This window comes from Hemiscyllium ocellatum, chromosome 8, assembly GCF_020745735.1.
Source record: "Hemiscyllium ocellatum isolate sHemOce1 chromosome 8, sHemOce1.pat.X.cur, whole genome shotgun sequence".
Classification (NCBI taxonomy): domain Eukaryota; kingdom Metazoa; phylum Chordata; class Chondrichthyes; order Orectolobiformes; family Hemiscylliidae; genus Hemiscyllium; species Hemiscyllium ocellatum.
This window is the reverse complement of record NC_083408.1, coordinates 53,955,114-53,982,274: the sequence shown is the minus strand read 5'-3', so window position 1 is coordinate 53,982,274 and position 27,161 is coordinate 53,955,114. Positions and strand designations below refer to the sequence as shown.

At 40.9% G+C, this 27,161-nt stretch overlaps 1 protein-coding gene across 1 annotated transcript; it reads left to right on the top strand.

The window, feature by feature from the left end:
• Positions 1-18: 18 nt before the first annotated feature.
• On the top strand, positions 19-26,292 carry LOC132817871 (uncharacterized). Its single transcript, XM_060828385.1, has 2 exons — positions 19-707; positions 25,904-26,292. The coding sequence occupies exons 1-2, from the start codon at positions 179-181 to the stop codon at positions 26,248-26,250; spliced, it is 876 nt and encodes a 291-aa protein (XP_060684368.1). The 5' UTR covers positions 19-178; the 3' UTR covers positions 26,251-26,292.
• Positions 26,293-27,161: the final 869 nt, after the last annotated feature.

Sequence of the window (27,161 nt, the reverse complement as noted above, 5' to 3'; positions counted from 1 at the left end):
TCAGAGGGGGCAAATTTGAAGGGGCCTTTCATGTGAGCCGTTTGTCTCAGAGTCGGGCGGCTCGCTCCTCGAGCGTTTCGCTGCAGCCGGCTGTAGCGCGTGGCGCCCTGGAGGTGCATGGTCAAAGGAGTCGGGTGATCTGTATTTTGTTTCGAGGGTGTCCGGGAGCTCCCTTTTAATGATGTCAGAGGTGAGGTCTGAACGCGGTGCCCTGTGGTCTGATGCCGAGACCCTGGCGCTGATCGCCGTCTGGAGTGAGGAGAATGTGCAGACGGCGCTGGACGAGCAGCTCCGGAACAGCCACGTTTTCAAGTTCATCTCCTCGCAGCTGCTGGACCAGGGTTATATCCGCACTCCAGAGCAGTGCCGCATCCGCATCAAGGGGCTGAAGAGGAAATACACGCTGGCCAAGGACAGCATCAAGAGAGGCTGTAGCGCCAGCGGCAGGAAGATCTGTCGCTTCTACGAGCAGCTCGATGTTGTGCTCGGTTCCCGGATCGCCAATGAGCGGCCCGTCTTTATGGACGCGATCGCGACAGCGGGAGAGTCGCAGGATATCAAAGAGGAGCAGAACAGTCCTCATTCCGACATCAGTCAAAGGGTTGAATGCCGGAATGGCCATTGTTCTTCCGAGGAGCCTGAGCACCCGTTAGGAGAGACCAGCAACCGTCCATTTGAACCCCAACCCTCCACCAGTGCTTTCTGTAGTAAGTCCTCGTTTTCCTTTTCAGTTGTACTTAACGTTGGTTCAAAACGTACAAAATTGTCTTTCATAGAACACCTGAGAAATCTTGGAATGCCCGGATCATCTAACTGTCAAATAGCTCATAGGTCGTCAAGCCCCAGGCTGCAATTCTGCACAATCAGTATGCGACAAGAAAATTCAACCCGACTAAATGTAAGCAATGGTCTATCTATACGCAAGTTGTGCGAAACTGCTTTCGGTTTATTGTAACATTATGCATGATCTCTGCATCTTCAAACTTTTACTACGCTCGAGCATAACCAATGTCGTAACATACAGTCGCCTCGAAGAGTAAAACTCTCCCACTGCGTAAATTCCGTAGCTGTGGTTCAGCGCCCTAATATCTTTAGGAGTTCAGTGATCTAATCTGCAAATCTATTCATTGGCATTTGTAACGTGTTGACAGTTTGCTGTAAACCAGAGGATGGATTATCGCTTGGGGCATCAAACGTTAATCTTCCACTTTTTTCTCTCTCAACTCCCAAGATTCAATGGGAAAATTAGCTTTGCAGTTTTCAGTATTTTTGTAGCATTTATTTCCATACTGTAATATTTAAGTTATGCAGAATCTATAAATTAGTGGAGTGAAAGTTCAATGAAGGCGAGTGTTCTTGGACGTTTATTTAGTCCTGTTGCAGTTAACTCTTGAATGATAATGTTCAGAAGAATACTGGAGCTTTCTTAGCAAATTAACAAGTTTATGGGCTTTCAATGTACTATCCTTCTTTACATCATCTTTGACGTAGGAATATTCATGGCTGAAGTTTCTTTGTTCTTCAGCTTTTTGCACCAGGAAAGCATAAATGATCTGGCAAGTCAGCAGAAGCAAGTTTCAGAAGTCTGCATGACTTGACAGTATGTCTGAATTTATCTAGACCTGATATTCAATCCAATCTCTGATATTACAGTAGTTTTACCTGCACACGGCACAATGTTTGCTGTTGCACTGCACACAGTGTAATTGCTACAAGAGTGAAGACAAGTCATAGAGATATACAGCATGGAAACAGACCCTTTGGTCCAACCCATCCATGCTGACCAGATATCCCAACCCAATCTAGTCTCACCTGCCAGCACCCAGCCCATATCCCTCTAAACCCTTCCTATTCATATGCTTATTCAAAGACCTTTTAAATGTTGCAATAGTACCAGCCTCCACCACTTACTCGGGCAGCTCACTCCATACATGTGCCAACCTCTGTGTGAAAAAGTTGCCCCATAAGTCTCTTTTATATCTTTCCCCTCTCACCCTCGAGTTCTGGACTCCCCCAGTTGAGGGAAAAGCCCTTGTCTATTTATCCTATCCATGCCCCTCATGATTGTATGAACCTCTATAAGGTCACCCCTCAGTCTTCGACGCTCTAAGGAAAATCGGTCCAGCCTATTCAGCCATTCCTGATAGCTCAAATCCTGCAACCCTGGCAACATCCATGTAAATCTTTTCTGAACTCTTTCAAGTTTCACAACATCCTTCCAGTAGGAAGGAGACCAGAATTGCCGTCAATATTCCAAAAGTGGCCGAACCAATGTCCTATATAGACGCAACTTGACCTCACAACTCCTGTACTCAATACTCTGACTGAAAAAGGAAAGCATATCAAACACCTTCTTCACTATCCTATCTACCTGAGACTAATTCCAAGGAGCAATGAGCCTGCACTCCAAGGTCTCTTTGTTCAGCAACACTCCCTGGGACCTTACCATTAAGTGTGTGAGTCTTGCTAAGATTTGCTTTTCCAAAATGCAGCACCTCACATTTATATGAATTAAACTCCATCTGATAAAGATCCTGTTGTAACCTGAGGTAATCTTCTTTGCTGTCCACCACAATTTTGGTGTCATCTGCAAAGTTAGCAACCATACCTCTTATGCTCGCATCCAAATCATTTATATAAATGACAAAACTTAGAGGAGCCAGCACCGATCCTTGTGGCACTCCGCTGCTCACAGGCCTCTAGTCTGAAAAACATCCCTCCCCCACCACTTTCTGTCTCCTACCTTTGAGCCAATTCTGTATCCAAATGGCAAGTTCTCCCTGTATTCCATGAGATCTAACCTTGCTAACCAGTCTCCCATGGGGAACCTTGTCAAACGCCTTACTGAAGTCCATATAGATCACATCTACCGCTTTGCCCTCATCAATCCTCTTGGTTACTTCAAAAAACTCAATTAAGTTTGTGAGACATGATTTCCCACGCACAAAGCTATGTTAACTATCCCGAATCAGTCCTTGCCTTTCCAAATACATGTACATCCTGTCCCTCAGGATTTCCCCCAACAACGTGCCCACCACCAACGTCGGGCTCACTGGTCCATATTCCCTGGTTTGTCCTTATCACCATTCTTAAACAGTGGCACCACATTAGCCAACCTCCAGTCTTCCAGTACCTTAGCCGTGACTATTCATGACACAAATATCTTGGCAAGAGGCCCAGCAATCACTTCTCTAGCTTCCCACAGAGTTCTAGAGTACTTGGGATTTATCCACCTTTTTGCATTTCAAGATCTCCAGCACTTGCTCCTCTGTAATCTGGACATTTTTTATGGTGTCACCATCTATTTCCCTACATTCTATATCTTCCATGTTTTTTCCACAGTAAATACTGATGCAAAATACTCGTTTAATGTCTCCCACATTTTCTACGGCTCTACACAAAGGCTGCCTTGCTGATCTTTGAGGGGTCCTATTCTCTCCCTAGTTACCCTTTTCTCCTTCATGTATTTGTGAAAACCCTTTAGATTCTACTTCATTCTATTTGCCAAACCTATCTCATGTCCCCTTTTTTCCCCTCCTGATTTCTCTCTTAAGTATACTCCTACTGCCTTTATACTCTTCTAAGGATTCACTCGATCTATCCTGTCTATATCTGACATATGCTTCCTTCTTTTTCTTAACCAAACCCTCAATTTCTTTGGTCATCCAAACCTACCAGCCTTTCCTTTCACCCTAACAGGAAGATACTGTCTCTGGACCCTTGTTATCTCATTTCTGAAGGCTTTCCATTTTCCAGCCATTCCCTTTTCTTGCAAAAACCTGCTCCCAATCAGCTTTTGAAAGCTCTTGCCTAATACCAACAAAATTCGCCTTTCTCCAATTTACAACTTCAACTTTTAGATCTGGTCTGACCTTTTCCATCATTAATTTAAATCGAATAGAATTATAGTCGCTGGCCCCAAAGTGCTCCCCCACTGACACTTCAGTCACCTGCCCTGCCTTATTTGCCAAGAGTAGGTCAAGTTTTGCTCCTTCTCCAGTAGGTACATCCACATGCTGAATCAAAAAAATTTCTTGTACGCACTTAACAAATTCCTCTCCACCTATACCCTTAACACTACGGCAGTCCCAGTCTATGTTTGGAAAGTAAAAATCCCCTACCATAACCACACTTATTCTTACAGATAGCTGAGATCTCCTTACAAGTTTGTTTCTCAATTTCCCTCTGACTATTATGGGGGTCTACAATTCAATCCCAATAAAGTGATCATCCCTTTCCTATTTCTCAGTTCTACCCAAATAACTTCGCTGGATGTATTTCTGAGAATATTCTCCCTCAGTACACTTCTGATGCTATCCCTTATTAAAAATGCCACTCCATCTCCTGTCTTGCCTCCCTTTCTGTCCTTCCTGCAGCATTTGTATCCTGGAACATTAAGCTGCCAGTCCTGTCCATCCCTGAGCCACATCTCTGTAATTGCTATGATATCCCTATCCCATGTTCCTAACCGTGCCCTGAGTTCATCTGCCTTCCCTGTTGGGCCCCTTGCATTGAAATAAATGCAGTTTAATTTATCAATCCTACCTTGTTCTCTGCTTTGTCCCTGCCTGCCCTGACTGTTTGACTCACTTCTGTTCTCAACTGTACCAGTCTCAGATTGATCTCTTTCCACACCATCTCCCTGGGTCCACTCCCCATCCCCCCATCTTAATAGTTCAAATCCTCCTGGGCATCTCTAGCAAATCTACTTGCCAGTATATTAGACTCCTTCCAATTCAGGTGCAATCTGTCCTCATCGTACAGGTCACTTCCACATTAGAAGAGAATCTAATGATCGAAAAATGTGATTCCTTCTCCCATACTGCAGCTCCTCAGCCATGCATTCATCTGCTCTATCCTCCTATTCCTGCCCTCACTAGCTCACAGCACTGGGAGTAATCCTGATATTACTACTCTCAATGATCTTTTTAAATTCCTGCATGGCTTTCTATACTCTCCATTCAGAATCTCATTCTTTTACCTTCCTATGTCATTGGCTCCAACGTGTACAAAGACATCCTGCTGGTCCCTTGAGAACATTCTGCACCCTCTCTTGAGACATCCTTGATCCTGGCACCTGGGAGGCAACATACTATTCTGATTTTTCGCTGCTGGCCACAGAAACGTCTATCTGTGCCTCGGACTAGAAAGAAACACAATTGATCTCTTGGAACCCAACTTACCCCTCATTGCATTAGAACCAGTATCAATACCAGAAACTTGGCTGCTTTTGCTATATTCCCCTGACAATCCTGACATTTTGCAAAATAGCATACCTGTTTGAAATGAGGATAGCCACAGAAGACTCCTGCGCTACTTGCCTACCTGTCTTTCCTTTCCTAGAATTAACTCATCTGTGTGACTGTACCTGCAACTTTTCTCCATTTCTATAACTGCTATCCCCTTGCTTTCGTAAATTCCTCATTGCCTCGAACTGTCTCTCCAACTGATCCATTCGATCTGATGGGTTTCGTGGCCAACAGGATTTATTGCAGGTATAATCCTCAGTAACACATACACTCCCCCTGAACTCCCACATCCAACAAGAAGCACATATCACTCCACTAAAGGCCATTTTTGCTTCATCCAATCTACAGACCCAGAAAATAGCACTGACTTATTTCTCTACAAAACACTGCTCCAGATTAACTTAATACTTAGGGCATATATTTTTAAGTTCAATCAAGAGACATATCTCAGTAAAACATATAATCAAGAAAGAACCCACTCTACTCACTACTGCAAACTTTCTGTAATGCCACACTTAACAGTATTCACTTAACTGTTTCTGTGCTGTGACCTCTCCCAAACTGTGCTGTGATCTCTCCAAGAGCATTTGTGAATTTCACTGTTTGTTAATTTTCCCAGATGCACACCAATGTCCAGCGAATTCAAACAATAAAGGCAGTAACTGCGCAGGTTCACTGCTGTTGTCAGTTCGGAGTGTGGATTTCTTTTCTCTCTCTCTCTCTCTCTCTCTCTTTCCCCCCCCCCTTCTCTTTTTCCCCCCTGCACTGACTTCACTATGTGCTGCCTTTGTCTGTTCCTATCCCTTTTAAAAGTGCTGTTGTTTTGACTTTTTTTCTTCCAAAGTTCCAAAACAATGCAACAGCATATAAAACAGTAATTACTGCTACTGGAATTCAATGAAATCACAGCCAGCACTTAAAATACCTCAAAAAAGGAGCAGCTTGTTATAGCAGAAATGTTTCCCGTCCTCCATCTTGTATTACCCAGAATGCTTAATTCCTAGAAATGCATAAAGCCAGTAAGAGTATACTTAAGAGGGAAGTCAGGAGGGCAAAAAATGTACATGAGATACCTTTGGCAACTCTGGTTAAGGAAAATCCAGAAGGATTCTCCAAATACATTGAGGACAAAAGGGTAACTACGGAGAGTATGGGGCTCCTTCAAGGTCAGCAAGGCTGCCTATGCGTGCAACCGCAGATGATGGGGGCGATGCTAAGTGAGTATTTTGCATCAGTGTTTACAGTGGACAAGGTTATGGAAGCTAGAGAACTTAGGGAAATAAATAGCAACACCTGGAAAAATATCCATATTACAGAGGAGGTGCTGGAACTTGAGCATAAGTGTGGATAAATCCTTGCGACCTGATCAGGTGTAGCGTTGAACTTTGTGGGAAGCTAGGGAAGTAATTGCAAGGCCCCTTACTGAGCTATTTGTATCATCGATAGCCACAAGTGAGGTACCGGAAGACTGGAGGTTGGCTAATGTTGTGCCAATATTTAAGAATGGTGGTAAGGAAAAGCCAGGGAACGAGCAACTGGTGAGCCTGATATCCGTGGTGGGTAAGTTGTTGAAAGGGATCCTGAGGGACAGGAATTACATGTATTTGAAAAAGTGAGGACTGATTAGGGATGGTCAACATGACTTTGTGATTGAGAAATTGTCTCGCAAACTTGACTGAGATTTTTAAAGAAGGAACAAAGATGATTGATTAGGCAGAGTGGTGGACATGATCTGTATAGACTGCAATAAAGCATTCGACAAGGTTCCAAATGGTAGTCTGGCTCGCAAAGCTATATATCAAGAATACAAGGAGAACCAGCCATTTGAATACACAACTGGATTGAAGGTAGAAGACAGAGGGTAGGGTGAGGGATTGCTTTTCAGACTGGAGGCCTGTGATCAATTGTGCCATGAGGATCGATACTGGTCCACTGCTTTTTGTCATTTGTAGGTGAACATAGGAGGTATGGTTAGGAAGTTTGTAAATGACACCAAAATTGGTGGCGTAGTGGATAGTAAAGAAGGTTACCTAAGAGTGCAACAGGACTTTGATCAGGTGGGCCGATAAGCGGCAGATAGAGTTTAATTTAGATAAATGTGAGGTGTTGCATTTTGGAAAGGCAGGACTTGTGCACTTAATGGTAAGGTCTTGGGGATTGTTACTGAACAAAGAGACCTTGAAGTGCAGGTTTGTAGTTCCTTGAAAGTGGAGAAGCATGTACACAGGTTAGTGAGGATGATGTTTGGTACACTTTCTTTTATTGGTCAGCGCATTGAGTATAGGAGTTGGGAAGTCATGTTGTGGTTGTACAGGACATTGGTTAGGCCACTTCTGGAATATTGTGTCCAGTTCTGGTCTCCCTCCTTTAGGGAGAATGTTGTGAAACTTGAAAGGGTTCAGAAAAGATTTTGAAGGATGTTTCCATGATTGGAGGATTTGAGCGATAGGGAGAGGCTGCATAGGCTTGTGCTATTTTCCCTGAGTGTCAAAGGATAAGGGGTGACCTTATAGAAGTTCATAAAATCATGAGGGGCATGAAGATGAATAGCCAAGGTCTTTTCGCTAGAATCGGGGAGTCCAAAAATAGAGGGTGTAAGTTTAGGGTGAAAGGGGAAAGATTTATAAGGGACTCAAGGGGCAACCTTTTCACACAGAGGTGGTGTGTATATGGAATGAGCTGCCAGAGAAAGTGTGGATACTGGTCCAATTCCAACATTTAAAAGGCATCTGAGTGGATATATGGATAGGAAGGAATTAGAGGTATATGGGCCAAATGCTGGCACATGGGATGAGATTCATTTAGGATATCTGATCGGCATGGAGGAGTTTGATCAATGGGTCTGTTTCCATGCTGTGAATTTCTATGTCTCAATGACCCAAGCCTGTAGCTTTCTGCCTTATCAGAAATAGTATTCCTGTTCCTTTGTCAGTTGGTGTTACCTCGCTGTTCTCCCTTGGGAAAAAGCTTATTTATGTTGCTTTGACTACTACTTCCCAGGGATGGTTAATTATCATTTTGTTTTTAATTCCTTGTCCCTTCAATTTTAGGAAACAGTTTGTTCTAGACAGAGTTATTACTAATTTTTTCAGTCCTTGAACAGTTATTGACGTTTTAAAATTTACTGTATCACAATAGGATTCCAGATACAACAATGCAGACAAAGAAAACCCTGTAATCATTATTGCAGTATCCCACTGTTTCTTCAGAGACTGCTTTTGGAGAACGTTGAATGGAGAGATTATGTTGGCTGGAACAGCCCTCTTTATATGTAAATGAAAGGTAGTTCTTCTGTTACACAATGGTTGCGTTCTTGTGCAACACCGTGTAATAGAAATATATGTTTTAGAAATAGCGCTTAAAATGTTAGTGATTTAATAGCGTTGTGTGAACAAAACATGAATTGTAGCAGAATGACTTTTTTCTACTGCAGGATTCTCGTGTTGTCACACTAGTGACAACGTAACAGATTTTGTCATCCAAATTCTAAATAACTAAGGATATCCATTATCTCTGAGGTTAATAGTTTCAAAAGCTAATTTAAAACATCCTGTTAAAAACCTATGTTTCATTGTTTGAGTGAGGAATAAAACTGTATTAATGCTGCAACAGCTAGAGTAGTGTCCTTTGTCTTAACTCAATTTACTTAAAACATCTCTTCTGTACAATTACTCTTATTGTTTGACAGGTACCATTCAATCAGTGGGTATAAAGACATAGACATGCTGCCTGTTGAAGTGGTCCAGACCAAGATTTTATACTTGAGGCTGTACTTGGTCTGTACTGGCAGGTGTAAGCCATTAATAGTGAATTTAACAATGAAGTAACTCATGTGGTAAGTCCTTGTCCACAAATGACCTTTCTTTACAAATGCCTTTTTAAAAACATTTTGATGCCATAACCATAAATACTGCAGCAACTGTACTGAGACAACATTTTTCGAGGAAAGTGCATCAAGTTGGAATAAGTATGCTTCCTAACTTTGATGTTATTAAATCCTGTCTGGATTGATGTTATATTGTGGGTAGTATTTTAAAGTTAGTGCAGCAATTGTCAACTCCCATCCAATCCCTCCTTCACAAATAAGTACTAGTACTTAACAAAAAACTTGATCGGGCTCACAGGGCTGTTTAGAAGAAACTTACAAATGTGATTTTATTTTTAATTTTTTAAAAGATAAAATTATGAAAAATGTTATTGCATAAATATAGTGCGAACCATTCAAAGAACCTTTTGTGCCTGTACTGTCATTACTGACAGATAATGAATATGGACTCCATCATATGAAGCTTAGCCCAGCGGGTTTTGTTTAAAAAAAATTTTAAAATCTTTAATTGGCACAAGTTAATGATAGAAAGTACAAGTAATATAGTGTGCAATAATTATAAACTTGGCTTCTTCTCATTGTCAGAATAACAGACAATTCTTCCATACTGATTCAAAATAAAACAAATCTTTGAAATATTCCTTTTTTTTAAAGTGGTGAAATGTAATCATTGATCCCCTGATTTGCAACTGGTCTGCTGGCTTTCGCTAATAGCTGGCAGGCACAAACTCATAATTGAACCAATTGAACCGATAAATGGCAAAAGTACACATTAGACTGCTGGAAAATGATGCTGAAATGATAGTAACGGTGAACAAGGAAATGGCTGAGGAACTGAATAATTACTTTGCTTGAGTCTTCACAGTTGAACACACAAGTCATATCCCAAAAATTCAACAGAGTGAGGAGACAGAGTTGAGTATGGGTGGCCATCATCAAGGAAAACTGGCCTGAAGATTAGATAAATCACCTGGACCACATGGACTACACCTCAGAATTCAAAGGGAGATAGCTTAAGAAATAGTCAAGGCGTTAGTGGTGGTCTTTCAGGAATCACTAGAATCAAGAAGGGTCTCATAGGACTAGAAAATAGCTAACATGACACCCCTGTTTAAAAAGGAATTAAGGCAAAAGATGGAAAATTACAGATCGATAAGCCTAATCTTGGTTGTAAGATCCTGGAATCCATTGTAAAGATGAGATTCGTAAAGACTTAGAAGTGTATGGTAAAATAGGGAAAAGTCAACATGGTTTCATGAAGGGGGGGGTCATGCCTGACAAATCTGTTAGAATTCTTTAAGGAAGTAACGAGTAGGCTAGACCAAGGAGAGCCAATGGATATTATCCATTTGGACTTCAAGAAAGCATTTGACAAGGTGCCGCACAGGAGGCTACTGAGTAAGTGAAGGACCCATGTGTTTGAGGCAAGGTGCTAGTATGGATGGAAGCTTGGCTGTCTGACAGAAAGCAGAGAATGGGGATAAAAGGGTCCTTCTCAGGATGGCAGCAGGTAACCAGTGGTGTTCTGCAAGGCTCAGTGTTGGGACTACAATTTTTCACTTTCTACATTAATGATCTAGATGAAGGAACGGAGGACAATCTGGCTAAGTCTGCAAATGATACAAAGCAAGATAGAAGTTCAGGTAGCATTGAAGGGACAGGGAGGCTGCAGAAGGATTTAGGAGAAAGTGAAGACTGCAGATGCTGGAGATCAGAGCTGAAAATGTGTTGCTGGAAAAGCACAGCAGGTCAGGCAGCATCCAAGGAGCAGGAGAATCGACGTTTTGGGCATGAGCCCCTCTTCAGGAATGAGGAGAGTGTGCTGGCAGGCTAAGATAAAAGGTAGGGAGGAGGGACTTGGTGGAGGGGCATTGGAAATGCAATAGGTGGAAGGAGGTTAAGGTGAGGGTGACAGGCCGGAGTGGGGGTGGGGGCGGAGAGGTCAGGAAGAAGATTGCAGGTTAGGAAGGTGGTGCTGAGTTCGAGGGTTGGGACTGAGACAAGATGGGGGGAGGGGAAATGAGGAAACTGGAGAAATCTGAGTTCATCCCTTGTGGTTGGAGGGTTCCTAGGCAGAAGATGAGGCGCTCTTCCTCCAGCTGTCGTGTTGCTATGGTCTGACGATGGAGGAGTCCAAGGACCTGCATGTTCTTGGTGGAATGGGAGGGGGAGTTGAAGTGTTGAGCCTGGGGGTGGTTGGGTTGGTCGGTCCGGTTGTCCCAGAGATGTTCCGCAAGGGGGCCTGTCTCCCCAATCTAGAGGAGGCCACATCGGGTGTAGTGGATGCAGTAAATGATGTGTGTGAAGGTGCAGGTGAATTTGTGGGCCTTGGAGGGAAGTAAGGGGGGAGGTGTGGGGGCAAGTTTTGCATTTTTTGCGGTTGCAGATGAAGATACCGGGAGTGGAGGTTGGGTTGGTGGGGGGTGTGGACCTGACGAGGGAGTCACTGAGTGAGTGGTCTTTTCGGAACGCTGATAGGAGAGGGAAATATATCCCTGGTGGTGGGGGTCCATTTGGAGGTGGCGGAAATGACAATGGATGATACGATGTATATGGAGGTTGGTGAGGTGGTGGGTGAGGACCAGTGGGGTTCTGTCCTGGTGGCGGTTGGAGGGGCGGGGCTCAATGGCGGAAGAGCGGGAAGTGGAGGAGATGCAGTGGAGAGCATCGTCAACCACGTCTGGGCGGAAATTGCGGTCTTTGAAGAAGGAGGCCATCTGGGTTGTTCGGTATTGGAACTGGTCCTCCTGGGAGCAGATGCGGCGGAGACGAAGGAATTGGGAATATGGGATGGCGTTTTTATAGGGGGCAGGGTGGGAGGAGGTGTAGTCTCGGTAGCTGTGGGAATCGGTCGGTTTATAGTAAATTCGGTTGCCCGAGATAGAAATGGAGAGGTCTAGGAAGGGGAGGGAGGAGTCTGAGACGGTCCAGATAAATTTGAGGTCGGGGTGGTTGGTAAAGTGGATGAACTGTTCAACCTCCTCGTGGGAGCACGAGGCAGCGCCGATATAGTCATCGATGTCGCGGAGGAAAAGGTGGGGGGTGGTGCCAGTGTAGCTGCGGAAGATGTACTGTGCCACATATCCTACGAAGTGTCAGGCATAGCTGGGGACCATGCGGGTGTCCATGGCTACTCCTTTGGTTTGGAGGAAGTGGGAGGATTGGAAAGAGAAGTTGTTCAGAGTGAGGACCAGTTCAGTCAGTCAAAGGAGGGTGTCAGTGGAAGGGTACTGGTTGGTACGGTGGGAAAGGAAGAAGCGGAGGGCTTTGAATCCATCGTGATGAGGAATGAAGGTATACAGGGACTGGATGTCCATGGTGAAGATAAGGCGTTGGGGACCAGGGAAGCGAAAATCATGGTGGAGGTGGAGGGCGTGGGTGGTATCCCGAACGTAGGTGGGGAGTTCTTGGACTAAGGGGGACAGGGCCATGTCGAGGTATGCAGAGATAAGTTCAGTGGGACAGGAGCAGGCTGAGACAATGCGTCGGCCGGGGCAGTCAGGTTTATGGATTTTGGGCAGGCGGTGTGGGGTTGTGGGACTGAGGTTGGAGGTGACTCCCTTGTCAGGTCCCCCCCCCCCCCCCCCCCCGCCAGCAACCCAACCTCCACTCCCGGCATCTTCCCCTGCAACTGCAAGAAATGCAAAACTTGTGCCCACACTTCGCCCCTTACTTCCCTCCAAGGCCCCAAGGGATCCTTCCATATCCACCACAAATTCATCTGCACTTCCGCCCACATTATTTACTGCATCCGCTGCACCCGATGTGGCCTCCTCTATATTGGGGAGACAGGCCGCCTACTTGCGGAACGTTTCAGAGAACACCTGTGGGACACCCGGACCAACCAACCCAACCACCCTTTGGCTCAACACTTCAACTCCCCCTCCTACTCCACCAAGGACATGCAGGTCCTTGGACTCCTCCATCGCCAGACCATAGCAACATGACGGCTGGAGGAAGAGCGCCTCAGCTTCCGTCTCAGAACCCTCCAACCACAAGGGATGAACTCCGATTTCTCCAGTTTCCTCATGTTTCCCTCCCCACCCCCCATCTTTTGTCAGTCCCAACCCTCGAACTCAGCACCACCTTCCTAACCTGCAATCGTCTTCCTGACCTCTCCAACCTCACCGTAACCTCCTTCCACCTATCGCATTTCCAACGCCCCTCCCCCAAGTCCCTCCTCCCTTCCTTTTATCTTCGCCTGCCTGGCACACTCTCCTCATTCCTGAAGAAAGGCTCATGCCCGAAACGTCGATTCTCCTGCTCCTTGGATGCTGCCTGACCTGCTGTGCTTTTCCAGTAAAACATTTTCTGCAGAAGGATTCAGACAAGTTAGGAGAGTGGGCAATGATTTAAAAACAAACTCTGCTCACTGAAATGCTGCCTAGAACAGTCCAGGCACTGTCTCTAAATGACTGACCTCCTGCCCTCCCTCTCTCTCTCCCCACACACTTCCCATGGAGTTCTGTGAGGAACTCCCCTTCCTTAGATAATCTGTCCAACATTGTCCTGTACAGGGCAAAGATAGAGCATGTCAAAAAGTTGTGTACGCGTGTGTGTATGCGCGTGCTATTTGGAGACTGACCCCACAAAGGCAGCAGCAGTCTTACTGTTAGTGTACAGTCTGGCTGCCAATGGGAGGAGAGGTGTGGATGGATAGGGGGGGGTGTTGGAGTAAGAGCAGACGGGAGAGCGGGATGGCAGGGAGGGAGCAGATGGGGGCGGTGGGTGGTAGCGGACTGGGTGCGGAGTTTCGTGTGCAGTGTGCTGCTACCTTGTCCCCTGAACGGGGAGCAGACTTCACAGAAAACTCCGAGCACCAGAACAAAATAGTGCCCGCCCATCTCGTTCAGATAATTGAGGTTCCTCTGTACTGGCCTTGGAGTGTGTTCAAAGGAAGTTCACAAGAATGAACAGCTTAACATCTGAGGAATGTGTGAGGACTCTGGGTCTATACTCGATGGAGTTTAGAAGAATGAGGGGAGATCTAATTGAAGCATACAGAATACTGAATGGCCTGGATAGAGCTGATGTTGGGAAGATTAGATGAGATTCCCTACAGTATGGAAACAGGGCCTTCGGCCCAACAAGTCCACACCGACCCTCCGAAGAGTAACCTACCCAGATCCATATGCCATATTTACCCATGACTAATGAAACTAATACTATGGGTAATTTAGCATGACCAATTCACCTGAACTGCACATTTTTGGATTGTGGGAGGAAATTGGAGCACCTGGAGGAAACCCACGCAGACACTGGGAGAATGTGCAATGTCTCCACACAGTCACACAAGGCGGGAATCGAACCTGTGCTAACCGCTGAGTCACTATGCTGCCTTCCCTGGGTAAATAAGACCAGGACCCGAGAGCATGGCCGAATAGTAAAGGGAAGACCTTTTTTACAAACAAAAGGAGAAACCTTTTCAGCTAGACAGTGGTGAATCTATGGAATTCATTGTGACAAAAGGCTGTGGAGGCCAGGTCATTGAGAATATTTAAGACTGATTCTTGAGTATCAAGGGGATCAAGGGATACAGGGAGAAAACAGTTGAGAAGCTTATCAGCTTTGATTGAATGGTGGAGCAGACTCGATGGGCTGAATGGCCTAATTTCTGCTCCTGTGTCTTATGGTCTTGTCATTCTTGAAGACATACTTTTTTCTCCATGCCATTTGTTTTCATATCTGTCATGAACAGTCTGTCAGTGCCAAAAGATATTTTTTAACAGAAAGCCTGTCCACATGTGATTGATCAAACTATCACGCTAACTTCAAATAATCCTTAACCAAAAATACCCCATGCACCACAGCTAATTATGTCTAATTTACTCAATTACTCATTTGGTTGAAAATAATTTGATGAAAATTTTGGTTGCATGTTGGATACTGAAAATGCTGTTGATTTGCCCCTCCCAAACCACAACCCACAGCGTGATCAATTGTGTCATTTTATTTTGATTGGCCTAGGTGAGGTGAGTATCATTTATAATTGGCTTAAGGGGGTGCTTGATAAATCTCTTATTGGCTTTTTGGGGCTGTGGACATAAATTGGTGTCAACTCCCACTTGTCTGTGACAAGTTCCTTAAGATATCAATGATCCATGGGCCTATCCTCCAGTATGGTTTGTTATTTTTTACAACTTTTATGATTCCTTGTTAAGACTGGATGGCTTGTCATATTGCCTTTACCCACTTGTTTGGGATAGGGAGATCTGTGACTGATATTTTTGAACTCATCATCTCAATTTTTGCTTAATTTGTGCAAATTCCCCATTTAATTAAATGTGGGGAATTTGAAACATTAAATTAAAACATCACTGACCATGCATTCTTTCTTGGGATCTGTTTGTCGATTTATATAAGTCCCTCATTAGTATCAGTGCTTGACCATTTGCCTTTTGCTCAGTGATTTTTTTTGTCTCTGTGGGTGTTGGTGTCAAATGATTTTCTTATTAATTTTAAAACAAAAGATATGATGGAAAGGGTTGCTTATAACTTCAAAATTATGTAACCGATGACTTCAAATTTCTAATAATAATATTAACCAAATTGTTATACAGAAGAGTGAAGTAGAGATATACCTTTAGCCAATACATAGAAATTTAAACGTTGTTACAAAGTTAACTCTTAAAATAAAAATTAAGTTCAGTTAAATCTAATTATTTTTAGGTTTTTTTTGGATTAGATTCCTAACAGTGTGCATATAGGCCCTTTGGTCCAACAAGTCCACACCAACCATCTGAAGAGTAACCCACCCAGACTCATTTCCCTACATTTACCCCTGACTAATGCACCTAACACTATGGGCAATTTAACTTGGCTAATTCACCTGACCTGCACTTCTTTGGACTCTGGGAGGAAACTGGAGCACCTGGAGGAAACCCACTCAGACACAGGGAGAACATGCAAACTGACAGTCGCCCAAGGCTGGAATGAACCTTGGTCCCTGGCACTGTGGGGCAGCAGTGCTAAGCACTGAGCCACCGTGCTGTCCAGAAGAAATTTTCACTTTTTCTGCAGATCTAGTGGTTTTGAGTTAAATGCATAAGTCAAGCTCTGATATTGCACTGACTCAGAACTGAAATAAAATACAGAACCTTTCTTTTGAACTCCCACAAACAAACGTTGTAATGTCTAAGAAGAGAAGCAAAACCAATGCAGGGCACAGCTGCTTCTTTCTGTTTGCAATCCTGTCATGTGTTTTTTTTTGGCAACTGAGACTTAGCAGAGTCCCATTATATTAAACTACTAAAGTCTATGTTGATTACAGTTACGCTGGATAATATATTACTGGATTAATCAATGAATATACTTTGTGTATTTATAACATAAGTAAATTAATCAAGAAGCACTCATTTCCCAACTAATCCCGCACTGGATACATGTGCTGAGATGGACCATAGGTTTTCATATCTTCAACTATTTTGTTATGACTGTAAAACAAGGCTGCAGATTTGGGTATCTATCAAACGGTGGCTAGGGATCAAATATTAAGATTCTTATAAGCACAAGACAACCTGTTTGAAAAATGGTTTAATTTTAGAAGCAGTAAAGGCAAATCAACTTGGTGATTTTTAAAAAAAGTGATTCTATTGAAGAAAATGAATACCTAATTGGTAAGATTTGCATTTTAACGTATTCTCAGCAAAGTTGCTATAAGGGTTGCTAAATCTTGATTGACTGAATTCCATTTATATGCAAATGCTGCTTCTCTAGAAACTGAATATTTCGAGCAATTTTGCCTACGTCATGAAGGTTGTTGAAAGTCTTTTGCTCCTATTAGCCAACTTATTTATAAACAAAATCTCATATTTAGAGGCTAGATATCAATGAAACTTGATTCATGGAGTATGGCTCAAGGAAGAACTTTTTAGCTTTAGGTCAGATGTAAGCTGAATCATGGAATTTTTTATTGGATTCATTAACATTTAGAAATGGGGCTAATGTTTTACTAATACAGGTTGTTTTGTTCTAACTCACACTTTAGTCAAGGCAAATTCGCTGTCATGAGATTGACGAATTTGGAGCATTGTTTCCTCAAACCATCCATTGGCAATAACGGGATTACAGCGCCAACACTATAAATGCTGTTTCTAAAGTGGGATTTTTCTATATCGTGGGATTGCACAAGAATACAAGCATTGCATTATCGAAAAATTGACTCAAATATAATTATTTGATGTAGAATGTTGTGAATTATCACAGCAACTGTGATGCAATTTTTCACGTCTGTCAAAATATGAGCAGAGGTTTTAGAACAAGTTGTTGGATGTGGATTGATCTGAAGACCCAACAGTAAGGTGGAAGCTCTGAATACAAAGATTTATTATTTCAGCGTTTGTAGTTACAGAACATCAACCTGGCAGGAAAAACCCTCCAGTAAGTGCTATGTATTTGTAATAAAATTGAGGTAACAGCACGTTGGAGATATTCACTCAAGTGAATGCCCACTTTATTTGTCAGTTCTTTGGGTTTTTTTAAAGTCAGAAATTCTATATGTGAAACCTGTATATAAATTTCTGCTATGGGTTTGTTGCATAAAATACCAGTGAATTTACTGGCTTTCACTACAGAGTGTGGGCAATTATTACTTCATGACTCAATTAATTAACTGTTATGTGTTTTTTATGGGTCAGTAATTGTTTCTTATTAAATTTTTATAAATTATTTTAGTTTAAGAGAATTTGAATCTGAGAGCGTGCTGTGGATATTTGCCAGGCCTGTTTTTGTGTTGGATAAGCAATTCAGTGCTCTTAATTTGTTTGAGCTTGAAATTGTTAGTTGAATAGTAAAAATTTCATACTCCTGGTCCCTGGTCACACGATATTCCCATTGTCAATTATAAACCTCAATCAGCTTACCTTTATGCTTGCCTAAAGTTAGGTTGTGGCTCTTTAGCTTGCCTTTAAACCTCAATAACACTCTCCATGTGAAGAGACCAAAACTGAATACAGTTCAGAGAAGTCAATCCCAGAATTGTACAGCACTGAAGGGGGGCATTTTGTCTACTGTGTTTGCATCTGCTCTCTGTGGAGCAGTTTACCTAGTGTCACTTATGTGCCTGCTCTTTGTAGCCCTGCACATGCGTCCTGCATATTTCATTCTTCCATTCAGATATCCTCCAATTTCCTCTTGAATGCTTTGATTGAACCTGCCTTTATCACACTTGCAGCAGGGTCCACATTTCTGCATGAACAAATTTTTTTTCTCCATATTACCATGGCATTTTTTTTGTTAGCATTTAAATCTGTGTCCTCTTCTTTTCTGTCTTTCCACTAATGAGAACACGTTTTCCCTCTTTTCTCTGTCCATTATTTTGAATAAATTTATCCATCTCCTTTTCTTTAAAGCAAACAGTCTCAAATTTTCCATTCTATTTTTATAACTCAAAAGTTCCATCTTATTCACACTGGGGTGATTTTCATTAATATTTCTGCATGCTGTCTAATAATGTAGCTCTCAGAACTGGACTCACTACTTCAGGCTGATCTATTCTCCTATACATAACGTATATACTCGAGTAAAATTCAATCTCATGTAAAACTCAACCCCTATTTTTGGCCGAAATTCTGAAATTTCTACATATTTCATGTAAAAGTCAACTGTAGTTCTTCACAGATAACAGATCAACATTCGTGCCAAAAGGTATTGTCTTATACATAAATGTTATAATGAGGAAATTTTTTTTTTCATGCTATTATGTGTTTTAATATAAATTCTCCTTTCGTCTGAGAAGTATGCATTAGAGCTGACCTGGGCATTTTACGGCCAGCGGGCCATACCCGGCCCTTTGGTCGTTCCTGTCCGGCCTGCATGAGGTCAATCTTAAATTAGAACATAAATGAAAAAGTATTTACGCCATGCATTCAATACAACTGTGTTGCTTTTGTTTTGAAAATGATGCTTTTTTTCTTTACATATGGAAGCACACGCACGTGTATGTGCGTGTGCGTGAACAGCTAAAAGTGATGCTTGCTGGCTAGTCCTCAAAATGTCAGCTCACACCAAGACAAGTTATGTCATATCCCACAAAATCTCCAGAAACAGTAAACCGTTTTCTGATGGAGAGTTTATTAAGGAGTGCTTGTTGGACTCTGCAGAACTAATATGCCCAGAGAAAAAGGAGGCATTTGAGAATGTGCCCCTCTCCCGACGCACTGTAACGAGAAGGATTGGGGACATCGCGAGAAATCTGGAGCTTCAGCTGAAGCACAGAGCGGTCAACTTTGACTTTTTTTTCCTTGGCTTTGGATGAGACCTGCAACTTACATGACACAGCCCAACTACTCATCTTCGTACGTGGGATAACTACGTACTTTAAGATCACGAAGGAGCTGGCAGCCATGTAGTTAATGAAAGGAACAACTGGTAATGATTTGTTCACGGAGGTAAATGCATGTTTGGACACGTTGGGACTAAAATGGGACAAGCTGGTGGGTGTGACAATGAATTCTTGTCCAAATCTAATGGGAAAAAATATTGGACTCTTTAAGAGAATGCAGGATAAAGTGACAGAAATTGACCCTGAACAGAAATTGGTATGTTTGCATTGTATTATACATCAGGAAGTGTTGTATAAGTCAGTATTAAAAATTAACTGGTTGTGGTTGATGTTGTAACTAAAATAGTTAACTTCATCAGGGCAAGAGCTTTGAATTGCAGGCAGTTTGTTGCGCTTTTGGAGGAAAATGAGACTGAACATCATGATATAGGCTACCACACAGCCATCAGGTGGCTCAACCTGGGCAAAATGCTGAAAAGTGTATGGGATTTGAGAGAAGAGATTCAAGATTTCTGTGTGAAGAAAGGGAATGGCATTCCACAGCTTTCGGATGCAGACTGGATTGCAGACCTTGGTTTTGCTGTTGATGTGACTGCACTTTTGAATGAACTAAATGTGAAACTGCAGTGCAAGGGCCTTTTTGTGCATGAAATGTACAACTTGGTGAAGGATTTTATGAGAAAGTTGCAGCTTCTCTCGAGCCAATTGGAAGACAACATTCTTACCCACTTGCCAACACTGAAGGAAGCCGCACCTTCAGCTGATCACCTCCACAGGTATTCATCTATGTTGGAGGCACTGCATGATGAATTTTCAAGACTTTAAAATGGTTGAGAATGAAATGCACATGATTTTTTTTCCCCATTTACATGCAATGGGGAGAATGCACCTAGTGATGTTCAGCTTGAACTCATTGACCTGCAGTCTGACACACTTCTGGCAGAGTACTTTAGGTCAGTCTCACTGCTTGATTTTTACTCTTCCCTCAAAGAGGAGAACTTTCCACACATGAGACATACTCAGAAGATTCTAGTCCTCTTTGGATCTACCTATATATGCGAACAGACATTCTCAGTGATGAAGTTCAATAAATGCAAATCGAGATCCTGTATCACTGGTGATCACCCCTCAGCTGTCCTTCGCATATCCACCTCAGACATTCAACCAGATTTCAGTGCACTTGTTCAAGCCTAAAACAGACTGGATTTTTCTCACTAAACAAGTAAAGTGAACTGAAAAACATCAAAAGCACTTATTGCTTTTTGTATAGAGTTGTTTGTTGTTTGTAATACTGAACAATAATGAAACAACTTTTCATTTATTGGTTTGTGAGATTAACATGTTAAAAATAAAATGAAAGACTGAAATTATTGTTTTTACTATTTCTTCTATATTTGACCTACTCCACAATTTCATATCTTTATTGTAACCAGAATATCCTTCTTCTATTGATTCTAAGTTTCAGTGCAAAACTATATAATTTAGTACTGTTTACAGTGGGAGAAAATTAATACTGAGCAGAAATATGTTCAACTTATTGTTGGTTCGGCCCTCCAACACAATTCAGGTTTCTCATGTGGCCCCTTGGAAGAATTAATTGCCCACCCCTGCATTAGAGTATCCAATACTCAATTTCTTGTAATTTAGCTAATTCTGTATCCATATTGCCATTATCTGTTTTATACCTAGAGTTACACATTTGTCCACAAGTCTGTTGTGTGGTCCTTTATCAAATGCTTTGTGACGGCTGAGGTATTCCATAGAAAAGCATTATTCTCATTAACATACCTGTTACCTAAAATAAAAATCTCCAGTAAGTTAGTCATGATCTGCCCTCACAAATCCATGTTGTTTTCCTTAATTAACTTCCATTTACCCTGCTGCATTCTTAATTTTGTACACTCAGACCCTTCCTGCCATGTCTGATTATCATTTCTTTTAATGTTACCTTGCCCTCATCTTGTCTTTTCACTTTATCACATCTTTCCTCACTTGATTTCTTGTCATCTCTATTTAGTTTAAAAACCCTCTCTCCCATCTTAGTTATATGAATCATCAGAACACTGTTCCCTGCATGATTCAGGTAAAGACCACGTAGCTTCCACTTTCCCCACACTGATGCCTGTACCCTATGAAACAAAACGCATTAATCCATTTTTGAGCCACATGTTTAACTTTATAGTCTTTGTTACAGATCATTCTGCTATAATGTACATTTTATTAATACAGATTTGCTATAATGAATTGGTGGCACTTTCTAAAGCGTGTATTGCTGTAACACCACTACAGTGCCAATACTTGAAGTACAGTTTCTAAAGCACAATTTTTCTATAACACGGGGTTGCACAAGAACGCAGCCATCTTCTATAATGAAGAACTACCTGAACCCCCCTCTAGTTTGCTCAGGTAATAATCCTGACCTTATTAGCTTTGAGATTTATCTTTTAAATTTAGTTTCTGCTCATGCTCCCCAAGCAGAACCTCTGTTGGCCATTATTTTAATTCTTTGCCTTGGTCTAATGCTCACTTCTCTTGTTCTATCCTGCAGTGTTCCAATTCAGCTCAAGAAACAGTATCTCGTCTTTCGATTAGACGTTCTCCAGCATTCCGGACTCACCATGAGTTTTTAAAATTCAGACAAATTTCTGCCCCATTTTTATTTCCTTTTCCTTGTACAGGATGTTTTTCTCCCCAGAATGATACAATGGTTACAGCATAGTATACTTTGCCTGTTTGTTCCCATGCTTGACTGATACTGCTCTCCTTTCTCCACATTCCTGCAACCAATTTCTCCTCAGGAGCTTATCCAATTTCTTTTTGAAATCCTGATTGGAGCTTCCTCTGAATTTGTGCATTCCAAATCTTGACCATTAGCTGAGTTTAAAAAATAATCCTCATGTTCCTATTGTTTCATTTGCAAACACCTTAAATTCGGGCCCTTGCCTCTCAAATTTTCTGGCAATGGGAAGAAATTATTTCTATCTACTCTGTTAAGATCTGTCATTATTTTGTATACCTCAATTAAAGCTCCTTTTTACCTATCTTCTCTCAAATAAGAACCGCCTTAGCTTCTACTTTCAAATATTGTGTTCTCCCTTTTATTTTCATGGAGAGCCTGTTCTTTTTCTATCTTTAGATCAGGTCGTGATGGTCATGTAGGGATATAATTAGAGTATGTTGCCTTTGTCTGTCCAGTGCTGAGTGTGGGAATGTAAGTACATGTACAGTATATGAGCAAAATTGCATTCATTTCAGATGAAGGCTGCTTTTGTTGTAAATTCATGTAATTTAGGATAGTCCGGACCTACAAAAATGCATTGACAATCATTTAATCTTAAAGACAGTGTTAAGTTGAATCACTTATTTGCAATTGTGTTAAGTTCTGAACTCTTACAGTTCAACTGGTTAATTATTAATTGATCTACGTGGTGAGTTGTGTAGTAAAACAATTTCTATCATTTCAAGTGCCACATCTCCGGAGTCAGAAAAGTATTTGTTTGGTTTCATTTTTGTGATGGGCTGACATAGAAGAAATGTTCAAAATCTCTCTGTTCTGTCTTTATTTCCCTTTCCAGTAAGATAGGTAGTAGGAAACAAAATCCTTGTGCATACAGGATGTTCTACGTGTATCGTACAAATGAAAATATTTGGTTTCTTTTTGTGTAGTGGAACTGCTGTTGGATGTGACCAAAAATAGGCTTTGATTTAAGTCTGAGGGTATGGATTTCAGTATAAAATTGAATAAAGCAGACATACGACAGTATTTTTAAATAGGAATTGCCTTTATTGTTTAATATTATGTTGCAGTCCAAGTTTTGCACGAAAATGGGTCCAACGATTGTTTCCTATGCTGGTAGCACAGGAAATAACTGACCGTAAAATTGATCCAAGAGCCAACACAAATGATTTCCTTGTGGGCAACACTATTCTGATTCTCAAAACACTGGGTAATAGCATTCCATAAGAACAAGCAATTATTGTCACTACTATTGTGAAAATACGGTACGTCATGATGGGGAGTATTAGCATTTAAAGATTAAATCCAAACACTGAGCAATTAACTGAGGGAACTATGCCTCAGAATCTGCCTTCATAAACAAAAACAAAATTTATCATGTATCTCAAATTTAACAAATTAAGCACTCCAGTTTAAAACTTCATATTATGAACTTGGTTTTGCTTCTCACTTCTTCTCAAGAATTCCCTTGTATGTTATAACAATCTTCAAGATGCATTCACTTCTCCTGAGACCAAGCCAAAGATGTGCCACAGCTCTCCAGAAATCTCCTCAGTATTCCAGCAATCTTTCAAGGTAAGGTTCTATAGAAGTCCTTCCATTAGCATTCTGGGCAACATGACATTTCATCTTTTCTTTATAGACCACATGACTGTGCATGTCTCAGCTCTTTTATTCAGGCTAATATTCAAATGCATTCTTATAGCTTTCTGACCTAATTCTGCTGACTGCTTTCTGCCACAAGATTCTTTGAAGACCAATGAAGATTTCTTCCACTAGCTTCAAATCTTTCAGCTGCATTCCAATTATGAAATCAAAACTGAGACAGAGTCCCACCATATTCCACGGGATGAATTGTTAAATTGGCATTTTCTCTGTTGAAAGGTCATGCCTAACTGACTATCATTTTCTGTTGGCACTTTCGATGTGTTGAGATGCAGCCTAAGCAAAACCTCTGTCTCTTCTGAACTGCTTGCTTCTTTCAGCAAACACACACAATTTTTTTAAAAAAAATCTCTTAACTAAGGCTCCACCCTCAACCACTATTAGAATGGCAATGTGATAAGGCTCATTTGGAATAGAGCTCATACAGCAATTCAAACAATATCTTTCTACTTTTAACTTTTGATTCAGTAATCAATGTACGTACCTCACTTTTGTTTTCTTGTTTAATGGAGTTTTAAAACTCTCTTTACCAGATAATAGCTTTTAGTTTGTTTTAGAGAGAAAATGATAGATATCCTGGCTCTATCAAGAGGCTCAGTAAATGTTTGAATTTTGTTTTCCTTTTAACAATAACCACGTTAGGTAAACACTGACTTTCCTTAACATTGCTTAGCAATTTTTTTAACCAGGTTTGTTTTGTTGTATTTAACACTTTTTCAATTTCTGACATAAATGTATTTTGAAATCAAAGGTCTTTTTTTTTTGCAACGTGAATTATGAAATGTGAATATTCACAATAGATATGAATATTGTTTTTATACATTGTTGGGTATTTGTGATATTAGATTTATAGTTTCTGAATTCTCTAACCAAGTTGAATAAAGTTTGGATTTTATCTTAAATATTTTTATTTGCCAAGGTCTGAAATCATGTTTAATTTTAACATTAGGAGAATTTTTCAACATTACCAAAGTAACTTTTGCACAATTAGCTTTTCAGGCATTACATTTCACAATCCACAATTGGGTTATTGGTTGATAACCTGAATGTGCTGATTTGTGACATTGATTTTTATTAGCGGCCTTTTGCTGTTTAACATATACGTGACTGGAAATGTGAATGTGTGAAGACCTACATGTTGAATTTTTTTTTGTGTGTCTGAAAGTTTTATGTTAACATGTGAACAGGAGGGGAACCATAAACAATTGTTTATGTAATCATATTTTTGTCAGTATGATAAGTTGGTATGTATGATATCATGTAGATATTACCACAAAGTTTGCTTGGAAGATCTATGCTGGATATTATATTGCTTTCAAATCTCTTCATGACCTCGCATCTCCCTATTTTTGTAATCTCATGTTACACAACTTGCAGTAGTATTGACACATCTCTGGTTCTCATCTCTTGAGCTCCACATGTGGCAGTCATGCTTTCTGCTGCGAAGTTCATAAGATTTGGAATTTGCTCTGTAAACGACTTCATTACTATGTATCTTTGAGACACCTAGGATAAGGCAGATTTCAATGTCAGATTTTGCTTGATAACAGTACAATGAAGCGCCTTCAGACATATTGTTCGGCTTATTGGTGTTGTTAAAATTTTGATCATTAGCGTTTTGTAGACTAAGCTTGGAAATAAGGTTAAAATTCTTTAAGACAGTCATCTCTTCTTTGAATGACAGATACTTTGTGAACACTCTAAAACTTTCTCTTTAAATATGAGGTAATTATAAGTTGGCAAAGGATACATTGCTTTCAAATTATTGATTCAATGGTTTAATTTTGACAGAATCTAAAGAGGACAGATGTGTATTGGAGGATGTATCTACCAACTGCCATTATGCATGAAAGTTAGTTTTCTACCTTTAGAAATTACAGTGGAAATTCCCAGAGTGTAGTACTAAATTACATTTCCTAATTGCTTTCTTCTCCTGGGGGATTGCAGAGATCTCTGGTTGGGAGGAGTAGAGGGGTGGATCGAGAGAGAGAGAGAGAGATCTGGTGTGTGCAAGTGACATTGTAACTAGTCTTTTTAATCACCTTTTCTTATACATCATGAACAAAATAAGACTTATGAGAGTTGTGTTGCTAATTTGGTTCATCAGGATTTGTTTCAAATTTGTTGATTTTATTTGCCCCTAGCACCCCGTGTGCGACGTGCACACTCATCTGTGCAACTTGCGCCTCAGCCAAAGAAAGCAAAGAAGCACTCATTGGAAGACATAATGGATGGTATGATGGAAAAGTTCATCCGCTACAGTGAAGCTGCTGATGAAAAATTTCTACGTTACATGGAGGCATCAGAAGAACGATTTGCTCGTCTTGAGCAACTCCGAATGGAAATGGAGGAAAGGATGAGACAAAGTGATCGAGAACATGAAGCTCGTGTTCTATTTATGTTGGGACAGATGATGGGTCACAACATGGCTGACTTTCCAGCCACATCGTCAACTGCTGAGGGTGAAATAACTGAAAGGAAAGTATTTTAGATCAGTGTTCAACTTATTCACTTAAAAATGAAGTACCTTTTGTAGTGCATTTTTATTTTATATACAGTATTTTTTGATTTGACTGTGTACAGATTCATAACCAAAATATTTTTCAATTGTTTTTCGACTGTTGAGTGGTAAACAGTTTTTTTCAGAAGAAATATTCTAAACAATCATTCAACAGTAAACCAGCATGTCTTTGTCTGTTAATTTGTCGAGTTGTAGAGGGTGTGGTTTTAGTGCAAAACTTGAGTTCACATTTAAACCAACCTGAAGTCAGAAGGAAATATTAGGACAAATGCAAAAATTAGGACAAGTCTAGAACTAAGATAACTATGAAATCATGAATGATGTTTCATATACCCAGAAGTAAGAGACAACACTCGACTAATCAACAAGTGATCCAATATGACACTTCCATTCCAGTTGAAGGAAAATGCTGTATCAAGATTACTGTCCTGCCTTTCTTTTCCTTTTTATTTCACAGCCTTATTGGAAGCAAATTGCTGCAGCACTGCCACTGTTTAATTCAATTGTTTCCCTTGCAATAGTTGCTATTAGTAGTTCTTCAAAAAATTGAAGTATTATGACATGGTATTAGGGAGCCGTGTTTCATATTGAGTAATATGACATATGGTTACTTTAAAGAAATGAATTTTAATACCATGAATTAAGTTTTTTTTTAAAGATGTTGTCTGATTTCTTTTGACTTTCTAGTTTTAGCAAGTGGACTTAACATGCTCCTAATGGGACCTTTCCCTTTGCTATGTTGAATGGTAACTGCTTAAACCAGAATGTTCACATATGGTTACCTTAATGGAAGGTCCATTTTTTGTTACCTATAGAGCAATAGTTATTTATTTCTATTTGTTAGGAATGAAATTCTTATAATTTTTAAAATATCGCTTCCA

What these genes read in the sequence shown, in the direction of transcription:
- LOC132817871 (XM_060828385.1), top strand. Translation starts at nt 179, where the DNA reads ATGATGTCAGAGGTGAGGTCTGAACGCGGTGCCCTGTGGTCTGATGCC. An exon ending in CTCCACCAGTGCTTTCTGTA is followed by an intron (nt 708 to 25,903) that starts GTAAGTCCTCGT and finishes ATTTGCCCCTAG; the next exon opens with CACCCCGTGTGCGACGTGCA.